We start from the raw sequence: 21,937 nt of genomic DNA on the forward strand, positions 1-21,937 counted from the left end.
ACTTTCGTTTTGGGTTTGTAACCGATCTATAAACATGATAAATACGCCGATATTAACGATGGCAAACTAACATTCCTTATCGTTTGTTATAAATACATCTCTTCAATGAATACTGATAAAAATATTTTTGTTTAGAACATGAATTAATAATATGAAAAAAATATATCTCTGTACATTAACCTCAGTTTCAGGTATAGAGATGTGATTTTTTTCTGTGACAAGTGCTTTTGACCATCCACAAGAACTTGCGGTCATCCGATGTTCAGTACTTCAGTACTTTGTATGGATTTTTAGTATGTGGGTCAACTATGATGAGTTACAGATCGACTTTACGTTTGGTTCTGCTCCGCTAATTTTTTCCGGAAAATTACAGGCTTTGGAGTTTGAAAATTTCGTGAAAATAACGGTTAATTATCTATTTACTATACATTATATATATAACACATAGCTGAGAGGGTGGTAGAGAAAATATTACCCTTCGATAAACATTGTCAACCTTGGCTTCGCCTCAGTTGTCAATGTTTTCTCGGGGGGGGGGAGGGGATCTGCCCATCACCCTCTCATTTATATAATGTATAGTAAATAGATAATTAAATGGTCTCATTGGCACTCATGTCACATCTTCTTATATCTGATTAGTCACTTTATATTGGCAAACTAGATAACTAACTAGATAAACAATATTAAGATATACATATAGTAAATAGACCAAAGTACAAAAAGATAAAAAGATAACTATAATTTTTTACAATACTTGAAGCATCCAATTAAATGAGTCCTGGATATAGAGGTTAGTAATTTTTTTCGGTGATGGTCCTTTGATACAGAGATCCACAACATCAAATGTTTTGGATGCTGAATGAAATATGACGCATAATGACGCATATTTATTTAGGAAACGCAGCGAAATGTGCCAAATTGACCAAGGCAGTCATAAATGACTATAATCGGATCAACCGCCATTTAATAAAAGCGGATAGAGCTGCGTAGAAGCTGTGTGCCAAATAAAAAAAAGAGAGATATAAAGGACTCGTATATTTAAAACCTAACGATGAACTGAATTTAAATGAATATAAAACAATTTCTTAATACTCATTCAGTCATTGGAGAAAGTATGTGGTGTATAGCCAATAAAGGCCTCTACAGCGCCTTGAATTGTGATTAGCAAAATTTAATTACCAATATCAGTCAAATGTACACCATCTTGGCATATAAATATGGAATTAGGAGATGCATCTGCTTCTTGTATGTATTGATTTTAATGTCCTCTTTAGCGAACGATAAAACTAGCCAGCGAGCTGATTATCCTCTTTCTGGCTCTATTCATGGCTTCTGTGTCTGCGGAATAACGCAGTAAGGTCTAAATCGCTCACCTGCTGATACGGCACCTGCTGATTTTGCACCATCAGCTGGCGATACGGCACCTTTTTGGTAAAATTTGATTTGCCTCCCTTTGCACAGTATCTTAAGTTTTCAGAGAATAACTAAACGAGATGTGTGCTCCCACAACCATTTTGAAATTACAAATATATCCACAAATGTATTTTTCACAAAAAGATTTAATATACATCTATTTTCTTCTCATTTTAAACTTATTCAAATTGTTTTTGTCAGGATTTATATGAATTAATATTTAGAAAATGTAAGTATTTTTCATTGGCTTGGTAGTTTAAATATTATGTAAACTATAAGCTAAAAAAGACTAAGATATGAATTTTGTTCTAAATATATTTTTATATAACTATACAAATAATGATGCCTGCCGTGTCATTTCTTTTTTTCTTTTCTATTTGAATTTATTGTCCCAAAAAAGAATTGCTCTACGAAATAACTGTGGTCAATTTATTTTAGAATTCTTTGATTGCACTGTCACGGAACAGAAGTTCCTTCATAATATAAGTTCCAAATGGAAACAATATTCTGGAATATTATTTCCACTGGAATAAATATTACAGTAAATATTCCTAACGGAATAAATGGTATAGAATATTTGTCCCAACAGGAACAGATATTATGACATTGTTTATAACAAAGTTTCAGGTGGAACTTCTGTTAGGCGGAACAAATATACATTGACACACTACCTAGTACTCATTCCGTTATTATGATCCAAATTCAAAGGCTTTGTCTTTCGGCCTCTTTTATTTATCTATAATAATGATTAAAAAAAAAACGGTAAAATAACTAAAAAACTCTCTGTGCATGACACTTCGAATATTCACCTGCTTAAAAAAATCGCGTTTATAATATAAATTCCACTTCCGCTAATCGAAATTGAACTCAAAAACTTAGCACATTTCGTAATCACGACAATTGTGTTAAAAGAGGTAATAACTCTGAAGCTCAGTAGATTGTTCAACAAAAACACACTTGTATAGATCCACAAATATTTCCGTGTAATGAAAACCAAAAATGGACTTCTGTGATTTACCTATTCCATTTGAATAAAACATCAAGACAAATTTAAAAATTTAGATTTGTCAGTGAATGTCTTTTAATTTTACACCCTTATTTAGTTCTACATTAATTAGAAAAGGCTTGCAATCTTCGATGTATTAAAGACATTTAAGTAAAAAATATATACCATCTTCAATTTCTTTTTTTTTTCAGTTTTACATCTTTCAATAAAATTTAAAATATAAAAAATGGGGAATGTGTCACAGAGACAACAACCCGACCAAAGTGCAAAAACAACCGAAGTCCACCAATGGGTCTTCAACAAAACGAGTAAATCCCGCACTTGTATCAATTATCAATTTTATTTGTCTATCATTGCAGATTTGTTATGTATATCAACTGATTATAAAAGTGCTTAAAATCTGGTTAATCTTCTAAAACATGCCTAACTACTTAATAGTCAACGCTGATGATTTTGGTTATGGAATTGAAAGGAATGATGGCATCATAAATTGTTTCAAAGCAGGAGCTATATCAAGTACTACAATGCTTGTGAATGGCGTTTCTGCCGAGGACGCTGCTAAGAAGGCAAAATTGGCAGGCCTTCCCACAGGTTAACAGTGCAACATAATTGGAGAAGGACAAAAAGAAGAAACTCGAGAGACAAAAGAGTGAAGATGAAAAGATAAATCAAAACATTACACAGAAAACTAAGGATAGATCGACATTATACCCACCAAATTTGCCCATAGAGGAAGCGTAACAAAATTTTGATTAAAAATATAATAGAGGATGGTAACTTCGAAGGCTTCTTAAATATTTTGGCAAACCCAACAATGTATCGTTTTTTTTTTTTGCAAAGACAATTATGAAATTAGTAACCATGTAGGCTATAGGAGAACAACTTGGCTCTCCCTTTTTAGTTTAAATTCCAAAGAATCAAAAAACAAATGAGAATGGAAACAGGGAATGTGGCAAAGAGACAACAACCCGACTAAAGAGCAGAAAACAGCCCAAGGCCACCAAACCTATTTTATTTGTGTGTATGTGTGTTTTAAATTTTCATTGTTTTTTACAATTCTATTAAAGGTCGTTACTCTATTTGACTATATTGTGCTTTATTTTAACAGTGTTTATTATCTCACGTATAGGACTCCATCTTAATATATCAGAGGGAAAACCACTTGGTCCAAGTGCAAAGACCCTGACTGATTCTGATGGTAACTTTTTCGAACTTTTCAAAATACGAGAACGTGCTGCTGAAGGACGATTCAACCTGAACGAGGCAAGTTTTCACAATAGATGTTTTACACTTTGTACAAATCAACGTACGCATAATTTTTCATCATGATGTTAAATTTTCAAGTGAAACATAAGTGATCAAATATACGTGGTCCACACGGCGCGTTACGTTTGCGCGAATTTGACCTTCATTTGCACGAAAACGTATCCACGATTTACCTGTGAAACAGTTACTTCGTTTGCGCGGATTTATAAAATTTTCTATTAAAAAATAATTTGAAAATCTTAGAATTTTTACATAAAATTAAGATTTCTGGAATAACAAATTCAACAACTTCTTAGTTGAAATTACGACAACCTGCAAGTTTTCTTAATTACCGTGACCAATATGGCAAGCTATTCCAAATGATAATAAACACAATAAACACAAAAAGTTTCCACAATGCCCTGAGGATTTTCACTGCAACTATAACAAACTATGGTGGCCGGTTAAGACCATTTCGCGATTTCGCCTTTTCGCCTTTCATATTCTGTAATGCGAAAATGCGAAATCGAGAAGTGAAACCTATTCGCGTTTTCGAGTTTTCGATTTCGCGTTATCGTGTTTTCGAATTCGCGTTTTCGCGTTTGCCTTCTGGTGTTTTCGACCTATAGAATATGAAAGGCGAAATCGCGAAAACGCGAAATGGCATTAACCGGCCATAATAACAAACAGTTTTATTCAACTCATCCTGCCATCTACACCTGTATTGATTGATTTATTTGCTTTACGTTCAGTGACAAATATTTCATGAATGTTTAGGACGATAAAAAATTCCACCATTAATACAATAGGTAAGTAAGTCCTGTAATAGGAGTAGACCGGGATGAAGGGAGTGAAATTAGGACTACCACTAGATAACCTTGCAAGAGACCACCTACGGACCCCTCAAAGAGTTGATGCAAAGAGTTCTTAAATTGCAGGAAACTCTCTTCACCCTTTCTGACCGGACGTGGCTGCGTATTTATACATCTATTTCGCCAATGTTATCTTAAATTGCTGGGGTACAAGTACATGTACCAGGCAAGGACTGACTTATAGACTGTTTCTACCAAGAATATACATTTACTGTGTGTTAAGTATTAAGAATGTTCCTTTCCAGAAAAATCCCCTTCGTTTTATTCAAGACTATGTTTTTAGATTCATGTAGTGCTTTTTAATGTTTATGTAAACGATTAAAGACTTCTCTAATTATATTTTTCTCCATTTTTGGACAAAAAATCCGTCAAGTCCAGGTTATACTCAGGTCGTTGAAACTCAAGTATAAATACAGGTAAAATACAGGTTGTTCGCGCAAACGTAATACCTGTCAAAATGTAAATTCGCGCAAATGTAGGTCGCCCGGTCCACACCATCATTGAAAGACACCTGTCCGCAAGGGCTCGCCTGAGCATGATATTGCTTACATAGTTCACTGATCATTGGTTTTTTCATATGTGTTTGGAAATGAGGTAGAAAAAACGAAATAATTTGAAAATGATAATGGTGCAAAAAAATGTTAAGCTACAAAATTGTTCAGAATTTTTTCTAACAAATTGAAAACCCCTAAAATAGAAAATATGGTTGACGTAGCTCAGATCTTTCTCTACCATTGGAGAATTAACATTTGGAAACATTTTTACCCTATCTTAGGCAATTGTAATCATGATTTTGTTTAATGGTATGAAACAAAGCATGCAATACTTTTCATCAATTCTTGATTTAAAAATACATATTTATTCGAAGTTTAAAAAAGTTATTTTTACAGGTTAGAGATGAACTACAAAAACAGATTGACAGATGTGAAGAATTGATGGGATGTAAACCACAACATGTTGATGGTCATCAGCATGTGCATGTGCTTCCAGGTACCTCAGTCTTTAACATCACGTCTGTCAATCAAAGATGTATTATGATTAATATTTTTGATCGTACTTAGAACTACATATACGATTACGTATTTAACACATGTAATTAAGCGACCATGTAAATATCAGTGGAATATGCCCTCTTTTTAAGACGGCATGTTACTACACCAGAATAAGAAGGAATAATAGGAAAACTGAAATCATTGCGTTTATCATATATTTGTTTATGCTAGTTTAGGGTCAAGAAAAAGATGATAAAAACATAAATTATTAGTTCAGACCATCTAGAGATATATGAAAACACAGTCATGATAATAAAACACCCAAAAAACCCTAGTTTGTCGAGACCAACAAACTCTTGATTTTAAGAATATTTTAAAAGATTTTTAAAAGTATTTTTCCTTACTTATGAAAATGTATAACATGGTGTTTACTACCAGGTCTTTTCACTTATACACGTATTTTTTGGTAATTGAAAAGTTGGTCAAGTTGCTTGTCTGACAACCTGTTATCCGTCATTTATTAGGCTATTTTTCATTCTAGGTATATGTGACATATTTGCACATGTTCTTTCACAGAATGGAATCAGAAGTACAAGATGTCCTTATGAAGATCTTAATCCTGACACTAAGTATGCTTGGTTCGAAGGAGATACCAAGAACATGGCGACTTTAATGGCTGAAGTTGTGCAGCAGTCTCAACAGGCAAAACCTATTTTCCTCAGAAACGGATTATGGTAATTAAAAACGACAAACTAATCTACAGAAAAAGGACTATAGACAGAGAAATTATGCATCTAATCTATTAATTTATAGAATTCATGTTTATATTTTCAGTTGGATAGTCATGATATCAGCATATGCGCTTCGAATATCTAGTATAATAATTAATTTCTGCGGAAACATAACTATTTCTCATTCAAGAATGCGTTTTTACCGCTACAATATAGACATTAGTAGACATGAGAAGATGTAGTATGATTGCCATTGAGACAATTCTCAACCAGAGACCAAATGACGTAGACGTAACCTGGGACAGTTGTGCAACAGCACAACACAAGAACACACTAAATAAAACAACAAATGAAAAACAAATATGATTAACAGCAACAAACGATAGCCACTCAATCGCAGACTTGGGACTAGCCTATTTAATATGTGGCGGGGTTAAATATGTTTAATCAGTACATATCCAACATCCAACGGATTTAGTGTAAAGACGTCATTACCAGTCAGATAAGCATGATATTGTGCAATGCCAATTGTTAAAAATTTTCATAATAGTATATAGCAATAATATTTAGTTGGTTTTCAATTTACATTTACAAGTTTACCCGGACAGTATCTGAATTTGCGTTTCGATAGTATCTAATCTACGGGCTCGACAGTATCTAAATTTACGGGCTCAATAAACAACATCACCTAAAAATTAGGTTGTACTATCCCGTGGGGGCCAAAGGAACATCACCGTCCAAAAAAATGAAAATTACCAATAGGGAACGAACAATCGTTACCTTTGTTACAAGCAGCACATTCTATACTTTCTCTTAGTAACAAGTGTTAGTTGCAATTCCATGATTCGTACTAGAAAAAAATATGACGTATACACGCTAACCACGTACATTGTCCATTCTCATTTGTTAGCGCTTTGACCGTGACCCAACATATTCAGTTTCCAGCTTCTTTAAATTCTATTTATAACTTTTCTATTCCTTTTAGAATTTCTTTGATCATATTAACCCCAATGTATGGATGGTTTGTGCTTTGTCCGTCCAAAGTATGGGCTCAGATGAGATGAAGATTTAATAGTTGATTCAGATTTGCATTTTAAAACCAGCAGCAAATTTGGCACACATGACTCTGATATAAACGAGCATGAAAATATGACCGTTTAGAAATGTCATTTGGAATGTTATATGATATTCCGTATCAACTTCATATTAATGATCAGGATGATCATTTAAAATTGTGTAGGGGGAATGAATCATTTTCCTTCGAGGAACTACAAATCGGGTATTCTTTAAAAGAAAACGGTCCGATATGGCAAGCCGCTCTCGTCAAAACTATGTTTAAACCATTTTTCGAAAAATTTACACACTGAGAATAAAAAAAAACACACTGAGATTAAAAAACCTAAAAACACACACTGAGAATTAAAATTTACACACTGAGATTTCATAAAAACGCACTGAGATTGCAAAAAATGAAAAACACACACTGAGAATTGAAAATTAACAATGAGATTTCCAAAAGACACACTGAGATGGAATAAACTGAAAAACACACAATGAGAATTTGAAATTACACACTGAGAATTTTAAATTACACAGTGAGATTTGTGTGCACTTTTTATGCGCACATATCTAATTAGCATATTTAATCTGAATCTTAAAACAACAAGGGGACAGAACTCTTTAGTCTTTCAATTTGGCGCTAAATGTTTTATAAAAAAACATTAAAAATACAACGTATAGAAAAACTACGTTATTAAAGACCAATAGAACAAGAAAAATACCCACTTACTCTCATTACAAAATATAACCAAATGGTGAAAAACTTTATTAAAATTATAAGAAAATATTGGAACAATCTGCAAAAATACTAACAATGCAGTGATTTTTCCCCAAGTGCTTATTATAGCATATATACGTAACAAAAATATAAAAAATTACCTTGCGAAATCAGGGTAACAGTTGAAAGACTTTTGAAAAGGGAACATGCTTAAACAGTTTTAAGCAAAAATCCCGATATACTGTTAGTAATAATCTGAATTATAGGCAAAAAAACTTATGAATACGAGTTAGCAAAAAAAATTTGTTAAGTCTTGAAATTTATTACGAATGTTGGTTGTAGGAAAGGAACCGCATTTCATTATAATGACAAGAGTTCAGGAGACCAAGATATTAATCTGTTGAATTATTCATCTCATGAATATTCATTAGTAATTTGCGTATTAATCTCAGTGTGTATTTTTGAAATCTCATTGTGTAATTAACAATTCTCAGTGTGTTTTTCAATTTATTTCATCTCAATGTGTCTTTTTAAAATCTCAGTGTGTAATTTTAAATTCTTAGTGTGTGTTTTTCATATTTTTAAATCTCAGTGTGCAATTATAAAATCTCAGTGTGTAACTTCGATTTCTCAGTGTGTAATTTCAATTTCTCAGTGTGTTATTTAAGGTTCTTAAATCTCAGTGTGTAATTTTTTCGAAAAAATGGTTTAAACATAGTTTTGACGAGAACGGCTTGCCATAGTCCGATGGAAATATGTTCATTTTTGAATAGTTTACTAGAATACTAAATACTTTGTGTTCAATCTTTTGATATTTGAGGTACGCAAAGAAGACGAAATATTTTAGCAAGTGCGTTTGTTAAAATGTATAATCGCCAATACTCTTTGGCTTGTAGGTTAGCGTCAAAATTTTGTGGACTTCAAACCATGGGACTTGACATGACAAATGAGTCATTGAAAAATACACTGAAACAAATATTTCGAAGTGATAACAAAGATGATATTGTTTCCTGTGAATTAATGGTGCATCCTGGTTACAGAACAAAGGAAGAAGGAGGATGTGGAACTGGGCCGGACGAATTCTCGCAATCAGATCAACGAGAGTTAGAAATGGATATTTTGTGCGATAGTGATATGCTCGATTTTTATAGGCAAATGGAAATAGAGTTAGTTTCTTTTCCAAAATGTGTTCAACTTGCCAATTTTTAAAAACATTCACAGATTTCAATCTAGTTCAGCTAGTTCTGATACCATTACTCGATTGCAAAAAAAATATTAAAAGAAGCCCTCAGAAATGTGTACAAAGTCAAAGACAATAGCAAATAACTTGATTACTACATGCAAAACACTAAGCAGTTTTAAATAAATTAAAATCTTCATGCATATGTATTACGTGTCTATTAAATAAGCATTTCTAGCAGCTTTGGGGAACAATCGGTTTTTATATTTGACTATTTGCAGATAGCTAGGTGTGTTTAAGGAATAATTTTACTTTTATTGATATTAAATATTTGCCTGCAATTCCATAGCAGGAGTATCAGCAGATTTGTATATTTAAAACACTGGTCAACTTGTAAAAGTAAAGTATAACTGGCGGGTTGCATTCTTCCATGTTTGTTTTTTGTTGTCAGTTTTGACTTTTGGTTTTCTTTTGAATTGTTCTGCATTTTGTCATTATTTGGACCTTTTATAGCTTAGTATACGATATGGGTTTTGTTAAAAGTTTAAAAAGGTCACATGGTGACCTATACGTCGTTTACATCCTCTATCTTGTGGTCTCTGGTGAATATTACAATGTAGTCTCTTTGGGAATCGTCATGCCACATCTCTTTTTTTTTAATTATTCAATATTGGAGAATAAATCAGTGAAATTGATTTCAATTTTATTACATATCGTTGAACTTCTTCTACACCATTATATTATATAATATTAAAAATTAAGTTAATTTTATAAAAAAAAAGTCCGATTGTTTAAGCAATTCCGTATACATGTAACGTTAAAGCCTAGTTGCTTGTAAAGACATATCCAAATCATGATAAACTACATTTTTATGCGTCTCGTACTTTGTATATCCTTTTACTGTGACTTGACTGTAAGTGTTGCTCTTCACCTATTGCAACTTATTAAAAATTCTGACCAAATTGCAATTTTTTTAATAAAACCAAACTGTATAATTGGTCATAAATTTGCACAAACTGCTGTAGAAAACCAGAGTCAAGTCGTGAAAGTGCAAGGTGATTAAATAAAGCATACTTACAATCCTATAAGACTTTAATTCCACTTCAATGTTATTATAAAAAATCAGTCTAACAGTTTGTATAGAAATTTTATTGTTATTGTCAGGCTAAATGTGATAGATAGTAATTTTGAATTGCTACAAAAATGTCCAAACTAACCATTCATACAATTTTTCTTTCGAAAAGTCTTCTATATTCATAAGAATCAGACATCATTTGAATTAAAACATCTTATATTCAGTAAAATATATGTGAAATTACAATACTGTTGTTAATAAGTTTCCATGGGAGATAACCTAAAACATTATTCTTTTGAATATAGAAGACTTTCGAAAGAAAAAATGATTATCTCCCAAAGAAACTTCCTAACAATGTATTGTAATTTCACACATATTTTACTGAATATAAAATGTTTAATTATATATAGTTGACCCTTTTTGAACCTAAGTTGTATTGTATTATATGTCTCTGACTATAGTAGGTAAAAAGTTTAATAAATCTAACGTAACAATAACACAACGTAACCGTAGAAACAAATGTTATTGTTACTTTTGTAATTAATCGGTTCCTTACCCAACAAACCACTCCGGCAATTAATGTTGAAATGTAATCGTAGCCAGTGCCTAAACTTAATGCTAACCAATGAACTCTAAAAATGAGGTCAAGGTCAGATGAACCCTGCCAGATGGATTCTGAAATCGATTTAAAAGCGAGGTGGAAGATAAAAAAGGAATAGACAATCTCATAAGCTGAAAACGAATTGACAATGCCACGGCAAAAACCAAAAGACAAACACCAGTCTACAAAACACAACAATAAAAACTAAAGACACAAACCCCACCAAACCCAGGGGCTATCTCAGGTACTCCGAAAGGGTAAGCAGATCCTGCTTCACACGTGGCACCCATTGTGGTGCTCACGTCAGTAAAAAGCTGGTGACAATTCTAATTTCGGTAGATCACATTCGAAGAAAAGAGGACGGGATTGTGATTACGACAATAGGAACATATTCGTCTTCATCTGTGAAGGATTAAGGATATCCTGAACTAAATAAGGACCTCCAGAAATAAAGCAATTCTTAACAATTATTTGTGGAGATCCTAAAATATTTCAGGATATCCTAAATCAAATTATGGAGGTTCTGAAATATTTCAGGATATACTTAAATAGAGTTACAGAGATCATGAAATATTTCAGGAAGTCCTCAATGATTTACGGATATCATGAATTTGAATTATGGAAGGCCAGAAATGTTTCACAAGCTCAATAAATACTATAATTTTGACTAATTCGGCACCTCATAGACTTGAGCATGAGAACTTAATATACATCATGGATTTGTGAAATGAGGCCCAGGTCTTGCAAAGCCCAACTGACAAACATGAAGATCATGCAAGGATCCCATATACCTTATATGGTCCTATTACTCATAATAATCAAGAAATTCATACGATAATAGTTTTTTTTTATGTTACGATTATTTTTGCAATTTTTACTTTTAACATGGCTATAGTTTTTGAAATGAACAGTCAATAAAATGCTCCGCTGGGCGCAGCTTGATACGACCACAGAGGTCGAACCCTGAACAGTTGGGGCAAGTATGGACACAACATTCAAGCTTGATACAGCTCTGAATTTGGATTGTGATTAAATATTTGACACAGCATAGGTTTCTGACACAGAATGAATGTGGTCTAAGAACTTTAAAATTTTTAATTTACCTATTATGGTCCAATATCCAAAATCTAAATACATACACGGTTAGATTCAGCTTATCAAAGAATCCAAAGAATTCAATTTTTGTTAAAATCAAACTAGTTTAATTTTGGACCCTTTGGACCTTACTGTAGACCAATTTGAAAACGGGACAAAAAATTAAGAATCTAAATACATGGTTAGATTTGGCATATCAAAGAACCCCAATATTTCAATTTTTGATGAAATCAAACCATATCATTATTATTTGCTTTTATATATAAATAAAAAAAAAAGGAAAAAAAGGAAAAAATCCCCCCCCCAAATTTTTTGAACCCCCTTATGATTCATTACCCCCAAACTCAATCCCAGCCTTCCCTTTGTTGTTTGGTACCTTGCAGTACAATATCAGAGAGATCCATACACTTGAACAAAAGTTATTGTCTGGAAACTGTAAAAATGCTTGTTTTTTGGCCCCTTTTTGGCCCCAAACTCAAACCCAGCTTTCCCTTTGTGATATGGAACCTTGTAGTACAATTTCATAAAGATCCATACACTAACACAAAAGTTATTGTCCTGAAACTAAAGAAATACTTGTTTTTTGCTCCTTTTTGGTCCCTAATTCCTAAAATTTTGAGGCAATTACCCCCAAAATCAATCCAAGCATTCCCTTTGTGGTATGGTACCTTGCAGTACAATTTCAGAGAGATCCATACACTTGAACACAAGTTATTGTCTGTAAACTAGAAAAATGCTTATTTTTGGCCCCTTATTCCTAAACGTTTTGGACAATTACACCCAAACTCAATCCCAGCATTCCCTTTGCGATATGGAACCTTGTGGTACAATGTCAGAGAGATCTATACACTAACACACAAGTTATTGTCTGGAAGTTACAAAAATGCTTATTTTTGGCCCCTAATTCCTTAACTGTTGGTACCATAATCCCCAAAATCAATCCCAACCTGTCTTCTGTGGTATTGAACCTTATGGTAAAATTTCATAGAGATCCATTCCATGCCAACATCATACCAATATACGACCGCAAAATTTTTTGCAGTCGAATGAAAACTGCAAAATCTGTCAAAATGGATAGTTCAGGGGCCATAAATCTAAAAGAAATGATGAATTCTTCTCAAATTTTAAGGTAGATCTAAGCTCCTGTTGTTTTTATGGTAACAGTCAATAAAATGCTCCGCTGGGTGCAGCTTGATACGACCACAGAGGTCGAAACCCTTAACAGTTGGGGCAAGTATGGACACAACATTCAAGCTTGATACAGCTCTGAATTTGGATTGTGATTAAATATTTGACACAGCATAGGTTTCTGACACAGAATGATTGTGGTCTAAGAACTTAACATTTTTTAATTTACCTATTATGGTCCAATTTCCAAAATCTAAATACATAGTTAGATTCAGCTTATCAAAGAATCCAAAGAATTCAATTTTTGATGAAATCAAACAAAATTTAATTTTGGAAATTTGGACCCTTTTGACCTCAATGTGGACCAATTTGATAATGGGGCCCAAAAATCAAAATATATGGTTAGATTCAGCATATCAAAGAACCCCATATATTCAATTTTTGTTGAAATCAAACAAAGTTTAATTTTTGACCCCAACTTGGACTAACTTGAAAACTGGGCCCATAATCAAAAATCTAAACACATGTTTAGATTCAGCATATCAAAGAACCCCAAGAATTCAATTTTTGTTAAAATCAAACTAAGTTTAATTTTGGACCCTTTGGACCTTAATGTAGACCAATTTAAAAAACGGGACCCAAAATTAAAAATCTAAATACACGGTTAGATTTGGCATATCAAAGAACCCAAATAATTCAATTTTTGATGAAATCAAACTAAGTTTAATTTTGGACCCTTTTGACCTCAATATGAATCAATTTGATATCGGGGCCCACAAATAAAAAATCTAAATACATGGTTAGATTCAGCATATCAAAGAACCCCATATATTCAATTTTTGTTGAAATCAAAGAAAGTCTAATTTTGGACCCCAATTTGGACCAACTTGAAAACTGGGCCCAAAATCAAAAATCTAAATACACGGTCAGATTCAGCATAACAAATAAATAAATGTGGTCAAAGATTTTACAAATCTAATGCACCAAACTGTGCAATTTTAAAAAGATTACTTCTTGAAATTTTTCAATATTTGAAAATTGAAAAAAAATAATAATTGAAGAATAATTCTTTTTAATTTCTGAAATCTGAAATGAGAAAAAATTGACCCCCCACAATTTCTTTTTACACCCCCCCCCCCCCCCCCCCTTTTTCCCCAAAAAAATTCTTTCCCTCAAGATATGGTCATAATCTCAATTCAAATTTCCAATGAAATTATCAACCATAATTACCCATTTAAATTTACCATAGTGCTAACTTAATCTATTTTATTATAGAATTTAAAGTATGGTGTCAAATCTTTCATATGGATTTTTTTGTAAAAAAAAAAAGATGCAACATTTGCAGATATTTTTACTGGTCTTCTTTTATAAATATGCATTTCTTTAAACATAATTTAAAAGCAGTGTAAGGGAAGTAATCAAAACATATTTGGATTACCTCCCTAACACTGTTTTAAATTGTCTTAATTGTTCATAAACCATTACTTTATACATAATTTAAAAGCAGTGTTAGGGAGGTAATTCAAATGATGTATTTGATTTATCTCCCTTACACTGCTTTAAATTATGTTTTGTGCTATAGTATTTGTCCATTAACCAGGACAACCTTGTTTTCCCCCCTTTTTTGCCCCTAATTCCTAAACGGTTTGAGCCATAACCCCCCCAAAGCAAATCCTAACCATCCCTTTGTGGTATGGAAACTTGTGGTATAATTTCAGAGAGATCCATACACTGTTCCACAAGTTATTGTCTGAAAACTAGAAAATGCTTATTTTTGGCCCCTTTTTGGCCCCTTATTCCTTAACTGTTGGTACCATAACCCCCAAAATCAATCCCAACCTTCCTTTAGTGGTATTTAACCTTATGGTAAAATTTCATAGAGATCCATTCACTTAAAACTAAAGTTATAGTGCGAAAACCAATGTGTCTTCGGACAACGACGACGCCAACGTCATACCAATATACGACCGCAAAAAATTTTTGCGGTCGTATAAAAACTGTGAAATTGGTAAAACCTTAACAGGTGAAGTTTCACAGACAGTAGAGTGATATAGAGCCATCATATTTTCCTTAAATAATTGGAGAAGATAAAAACTTGCCATATAGATAATATTTGTTGTTTACATGTTTAACCTGGGGCATAATATATACTGTTAGTACAATAGTCCCAGGTTAAACCTAGCTACTAGTTCATAGTCTTCGAAACAATAGCAAAGAACTGCCAAAAATGCTAAAAATAAACATTTCAGAGGGAATAAGAACAGATTTTTCTTATATTTTCAGGGTAGATAAACCTTGTAATGATACCATTTTGACCCAGTTAGTTCTTTGTTTGCTAAAGTGCACGAGATATTAGCCCCAAAAAAACATGTTCTATTTAATCCACTGTGGCCATTTTGATTGACCAACATGATCATAAATCACAAACTTCATAGTAGATATCTTCTAGATTTTCAATACATTGAGCAGTTTCACAGGAGAAGACAGATACAAAGTGATGGTAACAGCTGACATGGTCCTTTAGGCCAAGCACGCTAAAAAAGAATTTCTGACGAGACAACGTTATTTGATGGAAAGTATGTTACTTCTAGGAGAATGAAATTGTTTGCTAAAATTGAAGATGAAGAAATGCTACAGAATTTTGAAAATTAATATGAATATAGTCAAGAAGACTATCTTCAAAATGAAAATAGGGAACTTGACTTGCGTCAGGGAGGTTGGGTGGTAACGTTTGAGCTTGGATATCTCGCCGACCAGTTAAAACAGTGTAAAAACTGTAGCTCATCACTATTTCTACATAATTGTGATGAGGAAAAACAGTGTGGTCTCGGAAGTATTCTATATGTAGTATGTTAGAAAACGTCCCTACAGAAACCCTATATTCACTGGGAAAAGATATCGTCCAGCAGAAAATAAGAAGAAGGGGATGCAAGTTTGGGACATTAATACTAAACTTTTAGTCTTGGTAAGATATCCCCTATTTTTGAAAATAACCACACCAGTCGGAACAAGTAAAAATATTTTCTAATTCTAGAAAAGGGAATGAACCACATACAATTCTCAGCTGCGTCAGTCAGTCTTGAAACAGATGACACAAAACGATTTTAAATTAACATTAACCCTCTTTACGATTGCAACAATCATTTAATATTTATACATCACAATTGCTAAGACTAATATAACACATGATGATAAACAAAACGTTATAGAGATTCATCGCTACAGTTTGTTTTCTAAAGATTTTTTGTAATGGTGTTTTCTTTCACGTCCGCAATTTTGTGGAAAGTTTTCGAAGCTAAAAATAGAACACAAATCCTTAAATAGATACATGTATAAATAGTATATGGTTTGATGAGTTATACATGGTATATTTTTCCTAATAAAAGAACATCCAGTGGATCCTAAAAGAATTTTCTTAGTACTGATTAGTATTGTTATTTCCTCAAGGTAATTGATATATCAATGGTTAAAAAAGTAACTGGAAACAAATAAAAATTTGTAGCCTGAAAGTTGCATCTCAAATATAGAATAGAACTGTTCTAAATTTAGCTGCGGAACCGTAGCTCTTAGGTCCTTGTGTTATTTTTTTGACTTTTTGCGGACCATCTATCTAAAAAATAACATAAGGACCTAAGAGCTACGGTTTCGCATCTATTCTCAATTCTATTTCACTCATACAACTTGAAGGTTAAGAACGAGATTCTTTCGATCATGTCGATATCAAACTACTAATATATCCATGTGTGTGTATCTACTAAAAAAATATGCACACACACCTTCAGTACCCAAAGTAAAATGAAAAAAGTACTTCAGTAATACAGCAACCAGACAATAACACCAGGCCACAAAAAATAGAAAAGGAAAAGACATCTGGTGATGTGCATGTTGTGCATTTGTGCAGATGGAATTTAACATGTTAAAGACAAAATTTTCAGTCATGTTTCAGTCTGTGTGTGGTTGCTTTTTTTTTTAGGGTTGATACGCTTTTCAAGAGCTTCATTAATATAAATTGTTTTGTTAAACATAAGGCCGTTAGTTTTCTTGTTTGGATTTATTCACATTTTTCAAATCGGGGCTTTTTATAGCCGACTAAACGACATAAGTTTTTTGTCTTTTTTAAGTCCGTTGTCTACGATAGTCTGTAATATTGTTTATATCCACATCATGTGAACTTTGGTGGATAGTTGTTTCAATGGCAATCAGACCACATCATCTTGTTTTTATATTTATTGGTGTCAAATACAGTTGCTCTCTGATGCACATTAATTTATTGTCACATATAATAAGATTTAAAAGGGGTTTGCAGAATAAAAGATAATGGCGAATTGAAAATTGAATAGAGAAAAGAGCCAAAAAACAAATAAAGGATAGAGAAGAATGGTTCGCAAAAGTATAAAGAATAACAATGGAAAATAAAATATTAAGTTAATATACAAGTGTAGTGGTTAAAGACATGAACCATGTACAGAATAAAGCAATCATGCAATATTAGAAGAATTTTACAATAAAATCATTTATTGAGGATTAAACAGAATAAGCGTTATATTCAAAATTAAAGAAATTTGCCATTAAAATTAATTAAAGAATACAGAAGTTAAGGAAACACACTTCATATAGACCCTTAAGTTAATCGTTGTATTATCTCGGTGTTGTTGGTAATAAACAAAAAAATCACTAGTCAAATTATGCAGAGGGTGTTGTATTTGATGCACTATATTCTTATCTTCCCGTTCCTAATGTATCTTCCATTTTTATTGAAGTTCACATTGATCAAAGCCTTAGTTTAGTATAGTTTCATGTTAATACTATACCCCCACTATTTTGTTGCATTTTGTGTATCGTGTACTGATTCTATATATACTTCGAGCATATACGTGCTCACTTTTGGAGTAATCTTTAACGTTTTATTTATACAATAAATTTTATACAGAACGAAAAGAAATGATCAAAGATGTCAGTTTGTATGCGTGTTTTACTTGTTAACTTGCAGATGTATTAATAACCACATGACACTCTTTCAATAATTTGTAGAAAATTCATTGATGATAATATTTGTCGATATATGCGATGTAAAATTCTATTAAACAATTGTATAATCTTTGTAAAACAGACGACTGTACAGACATAATACAAATTGCAGCAGCATATGAGCAGAACGATTTCTGTCGTTATATAGTACCAAAAGAAGCTATCAAATGTTCCGCTTGTAAAGTTACCGGTTTTTCAAAAAGTGGCCAAATCTTATATCGGAACGGAGAAATAATGCAAACAGATGACCTGCAAGATAGTCTAAGAGATTTTATCAATTGGTTACCTGACACAATGCAAAGCTTTTTATTCGAGAGTTTTAGTTTATTCCATGGAGAATAATTCTTTCTTTGATAGTTTTGAACAAAAATGTAAGGGTTCTGTTGACTCGCTATCTTTGCTGAAAACTGTGCTACCAGAGAGGAAACAAACGGGTAAAGGTTATAACCAGGAGAGCCTAGTATTTGACATTCTTGGTGTCAAATACGACGCACATAATGCCGTTGGAGATGTTCAAGCATTACAACAACTAGTAGAACATGTGTCGCTTCCCACTGAGAAAGTGGCACAGGCACCACACTCATTCTCAGTGGAATATGTTTCACAGTCTTACGAACGTGAGGGGTCTGATGGTGTTGCCAATCTCCTATCGGAACTTCTTTTTTTGAAAAAACCAGAGTCACAAAAGATAAAATAATTATATTACATCTTTTTTTGAGTCAAGACATTGGGATGATTTCTATTTTTATGTTATTATTTTTGCGTTCATGTACTTACAAAGTATTTTCTTCTGAATTAGTAATTGTTTTAAACATTATTATTGATAATGAACATATCACATTTTTTACAACTGTAACAGTTATAATTTAATTTGAAATACTTGTCCATAAAAGAGGGTCTGACTGGGGTTTACGGAATACGGAATAAAAGGCAAAAACTGCAGAATAACAGGCAAAAAAAATAAAAGAATAGAGAATGATGAGGTGCTTAAATATAAAGAATAAAGAATACAATACTGGTAGTACAAAATAAAAAAATAATAAATGAAGGACCCTCTATCCAGACCCTTATGATAAAAAGAACCTATCAATACAAAACACATAATCATCATGCGTAATCAACACCAAGAACTTTGAAAATTCATACCATGATAACTTGACGTTATGTAATAAAAATGAAGACGTCACGATTTTTGATGTTTTTTTTTTCAAAATGTTGAGGTTGCGTCGTTTCTAGAGGGAAAACGAAGTCGGTGACCATATATTTTTTTCACATCATCTTATTTGTTAGACATAGAGGAAGAAATCATCATTTTAAAAAAAAATTCTATGGAGTGAATCTCGTGATTTATACAGGAAACCGAAAAGAGTAGAAGAAAAATAAGGATTTTCCCTATATACTCAATGTAATTTAGTACCCTCTCGGACCATTTTAAAAATGGCTTTTTCTCGAAAACGAAGTCGGTGACATATACTTTTTTTTTAATTTTCTGATGTATATTTTCAATATCTAATTGAATTCTAAATTTAAAAAAAATCTATGGACTGGTCATTTACTGATCCTTGACCTTAATACACCTTCAATAACAAATAATAGGTATGGAAATGCCTTTATCTTTATCATTATTATAGCCTTGCAGGTATAAATGACTGTTTTCTATGAAAAATTCTGATAAGACAACATCTATAATAGCCACTTTTATGAGGTTTGCCTCATTCCCAGAGATAGGTGTTAATAATTCCTTTCAAGCACAAGTCCAAGAAACTAGAAACCTGCTTCTTAATTATGTCAATAAAAAAGTCAATTATTTTTTTCTTAATTCCCTGAATCAAACCAGAGAATCTATAATAAACTTATCAATAATTTTGTAAAGTACTTTGTAACAAGAATGTGTCCATAGTACAGGGATGCCCTGCCACTGGCACTATCATTTTCTATGTTCATTGGACCGTGAAATTGGGGTCAAAACTCTAATTTTGCATTAAAATTAGAAAGATCATATAATAGGGAACATGTGTACTAAGTTTCAAGTTGATTGGACTTCAACTTCATCAAAAACTACCTTGACCAAAAACTTGAAGCAGGACAGACAGACAAACAGACGAACGGACTAAAAATAAGACATTTTATTAATTCTCTATAATATTCCCTAATTACGGTATACAAAATTTCTGAAGTTTCAAGGATATGACAAATCCATGATTTTACAAATTTACTGTAATAAATGAAAGTTTTCTACCTTCTCATAAATAAAACTACCAGTATATACAAAGACCTAATAACACCAATGCCAGATTAACAGCCTATGTCTCACAATTCGCCATAAATGAAGACATGAAGATACATGCATGGTGACAACGAGGTGTTGTGTGGGTTATAAAAACAAAGTATCCCCTAATGAAGTACATCAGAACAGTTTTTAAAACATTTACTTGTAATGCAAAAACATTTCTCACAGATTAATTTGAAATGCCAAAAACATAATCCACAGATTAATGTGAAATACGATCAAGTTGAACTGTGAGCTACTGCTCATTTATAATACCCCTCTTATAAATATTCAGTTAATAGGAAGTTGATAAGTGATGAAAATGCAAATGCATCACCTGGTATAACATGTGCACATGAAGCGTGATACATGTACCAAATTTCAGGAAGATGTGGTTTATAATTCCTGTGAAAAATGTGACGAAAATTTCATATATAGACGCCAACGTTATGTGTAAGCCTGAGATTCCTAGTTCCTGAGAAAAATGCAACAAAAATTTCATACATGTACTTGTGTAAGAATACATAGGTATTTGATAACTTGTGACAGGAAATTGATGAGTGATAAACATGAAAATGCATCACACAGTACTAGTATATCAATTTTACAAAGTGAAATCAAATTTGTAGGAAGCTTTGATCTGTAGTTCCTGAGAAAAGTGCAACGAAAATATCATGGGACAGATGGAAATACAAGACAGACAGAATAATGGTCAGACAGATGGACAAAAAAAAAAGGACAGGCAGGGTTAACCAGTATACCTCCATCCTTTGATACGTTGGCTTAAAAACATCACTTGTAAGAAAAAACAAGTATGCATGTGTTTTGTGTTTTAAAATATGCCCCAATTCGAAATTCAAAGTATCAGAATACAGGAAGCAGGTGTCTGAGAGATCAAAAAATGTACCAACACCTTACAATGTCAAGCTGCTGATCAAATATGAACTCATTCTGTTCAGTTAGTAATGTAGCAATGTGTTACTAAAATTTTTAAATTCATTCAACATAAAGAAAATTCAAAGTATCAGCAAACAGAAGTAGGTGTCTGACATAAGAATAAGGAGATAACGAAGAAGAAAAAAAAATTATAGGTCACTGTAAGGTCTTCAACAACAAGAAAAAACCCATACCATATAGTCAGCTATAAAAGGCCTGACATGAAAATTGTGAAACAATTCAAGAGAAAACTAATGGCCTAATTTATACAATACATTTTACGAAGAAACAAACATGGCAGACATGAACCAATGACAACCACTGAATTTCAGGCTCCTGACTAGAAGAATGTGGTGAGGTTAATCATGGTTTTGAACATTGAACTCTTCTCTAACCTGGCACAGTGGTGTAACAGCACAACATATGAACAAACTGTAATAAACAGCTGTGCCAAGAGCTCATGGTACATCCAGGATGATCCTCAATGTGCATATTGAAATTGTTGCAAAAAAAAAAATAGCTCATAGAGAAAAATGCATGAGGATACCTTTATACGTGTAAAATATGACTGTTGAAAGAGTCCCATAAC

At 32.6% G+C, this 21,937-nt stretch overlaps 2 protein-coding genes across 2 annotated transcripts in view; one reads left to right on the plus strand and one right to left on the minus strand.

Annotated features, from left to right (window-relative positions):
• The first annotated feature begins 1,718 nt into the window (after positions 1-1,718).
• On the plus strand, positions 1,719-9,804 carry LOC127701193 (carbohydrate deacetylase-like). Its single transcript, XM_052205029.1, has 5 exons — positions 1,719-3,010; positions 3,549-3,682; positions 5,427-5,526; positions 6,070-6,262; positions 8,933-9,804. Exons 1-5 carry the CDS (start codon positions 2,839-2,841, stop codon positions 9,243-9,245), a joined length of 912 nt encoding a protein of 303 aa, XP_052060989.1. The 5' UTR covers positions 1,719-2,838; the 3' UTR covers positions 9,246-9,804.
• Positions 9,805-10,691: 887 nt separating this feature from the next.
• LOC127701164 (divergent protein kinase domain 1C-like) overlaps positions 10,692-21,937 on the minus strand; it is a 137,778-nt gene continuing 126,532 nt past the window's right edge. The window contains exon 6 of the transcript XR_007981849.1: positions 10,692-11,995. The gene's annotated coding sequence lies outside the window, so the exon portion shown is untranslated. The remainder of the gene's footprint in view (positions 11,996-21,937) is intronic.

Source organism: Mytilus californianus, unplaced genomic scaffold (genome assembly GCF_021869535.1).
Source record: "Mytilus californianus isolate M0D057914Y unplaced genomic scaffold, xbMytCali1.0.p SCAF_5, whole genome shotgun sequence".
Classification (NCBI taxonomy): Eukaryota; Metazoa; Mollusca; class Bivalvia; order Mytilida; family Mytilidae; genus Mytilus; species Mytilus californianus.

Coding starts and splice junctions, on each gene's coding strand:
- LOC127701193 (XM_052205029.1), top strand. CDS start 2,839: ATGCCTAACTACTTAATAGTCAACGCTGATGATTTTGGTTATGGAATT. Junction 3,011..3,548: donor ATTGGCAGGCCTTCCCACAG/GTTAACAGTGCA, acceptor TCTCACGTATAG/GACTCCATCTTAATATATCA. Junction 3,683..5,426: donor GACGATTCAACCTGAACGAG/GCAAGTTTTCAC, acceptor TTATTTTTACAG/GTTAGAGATGAACTACAAAA.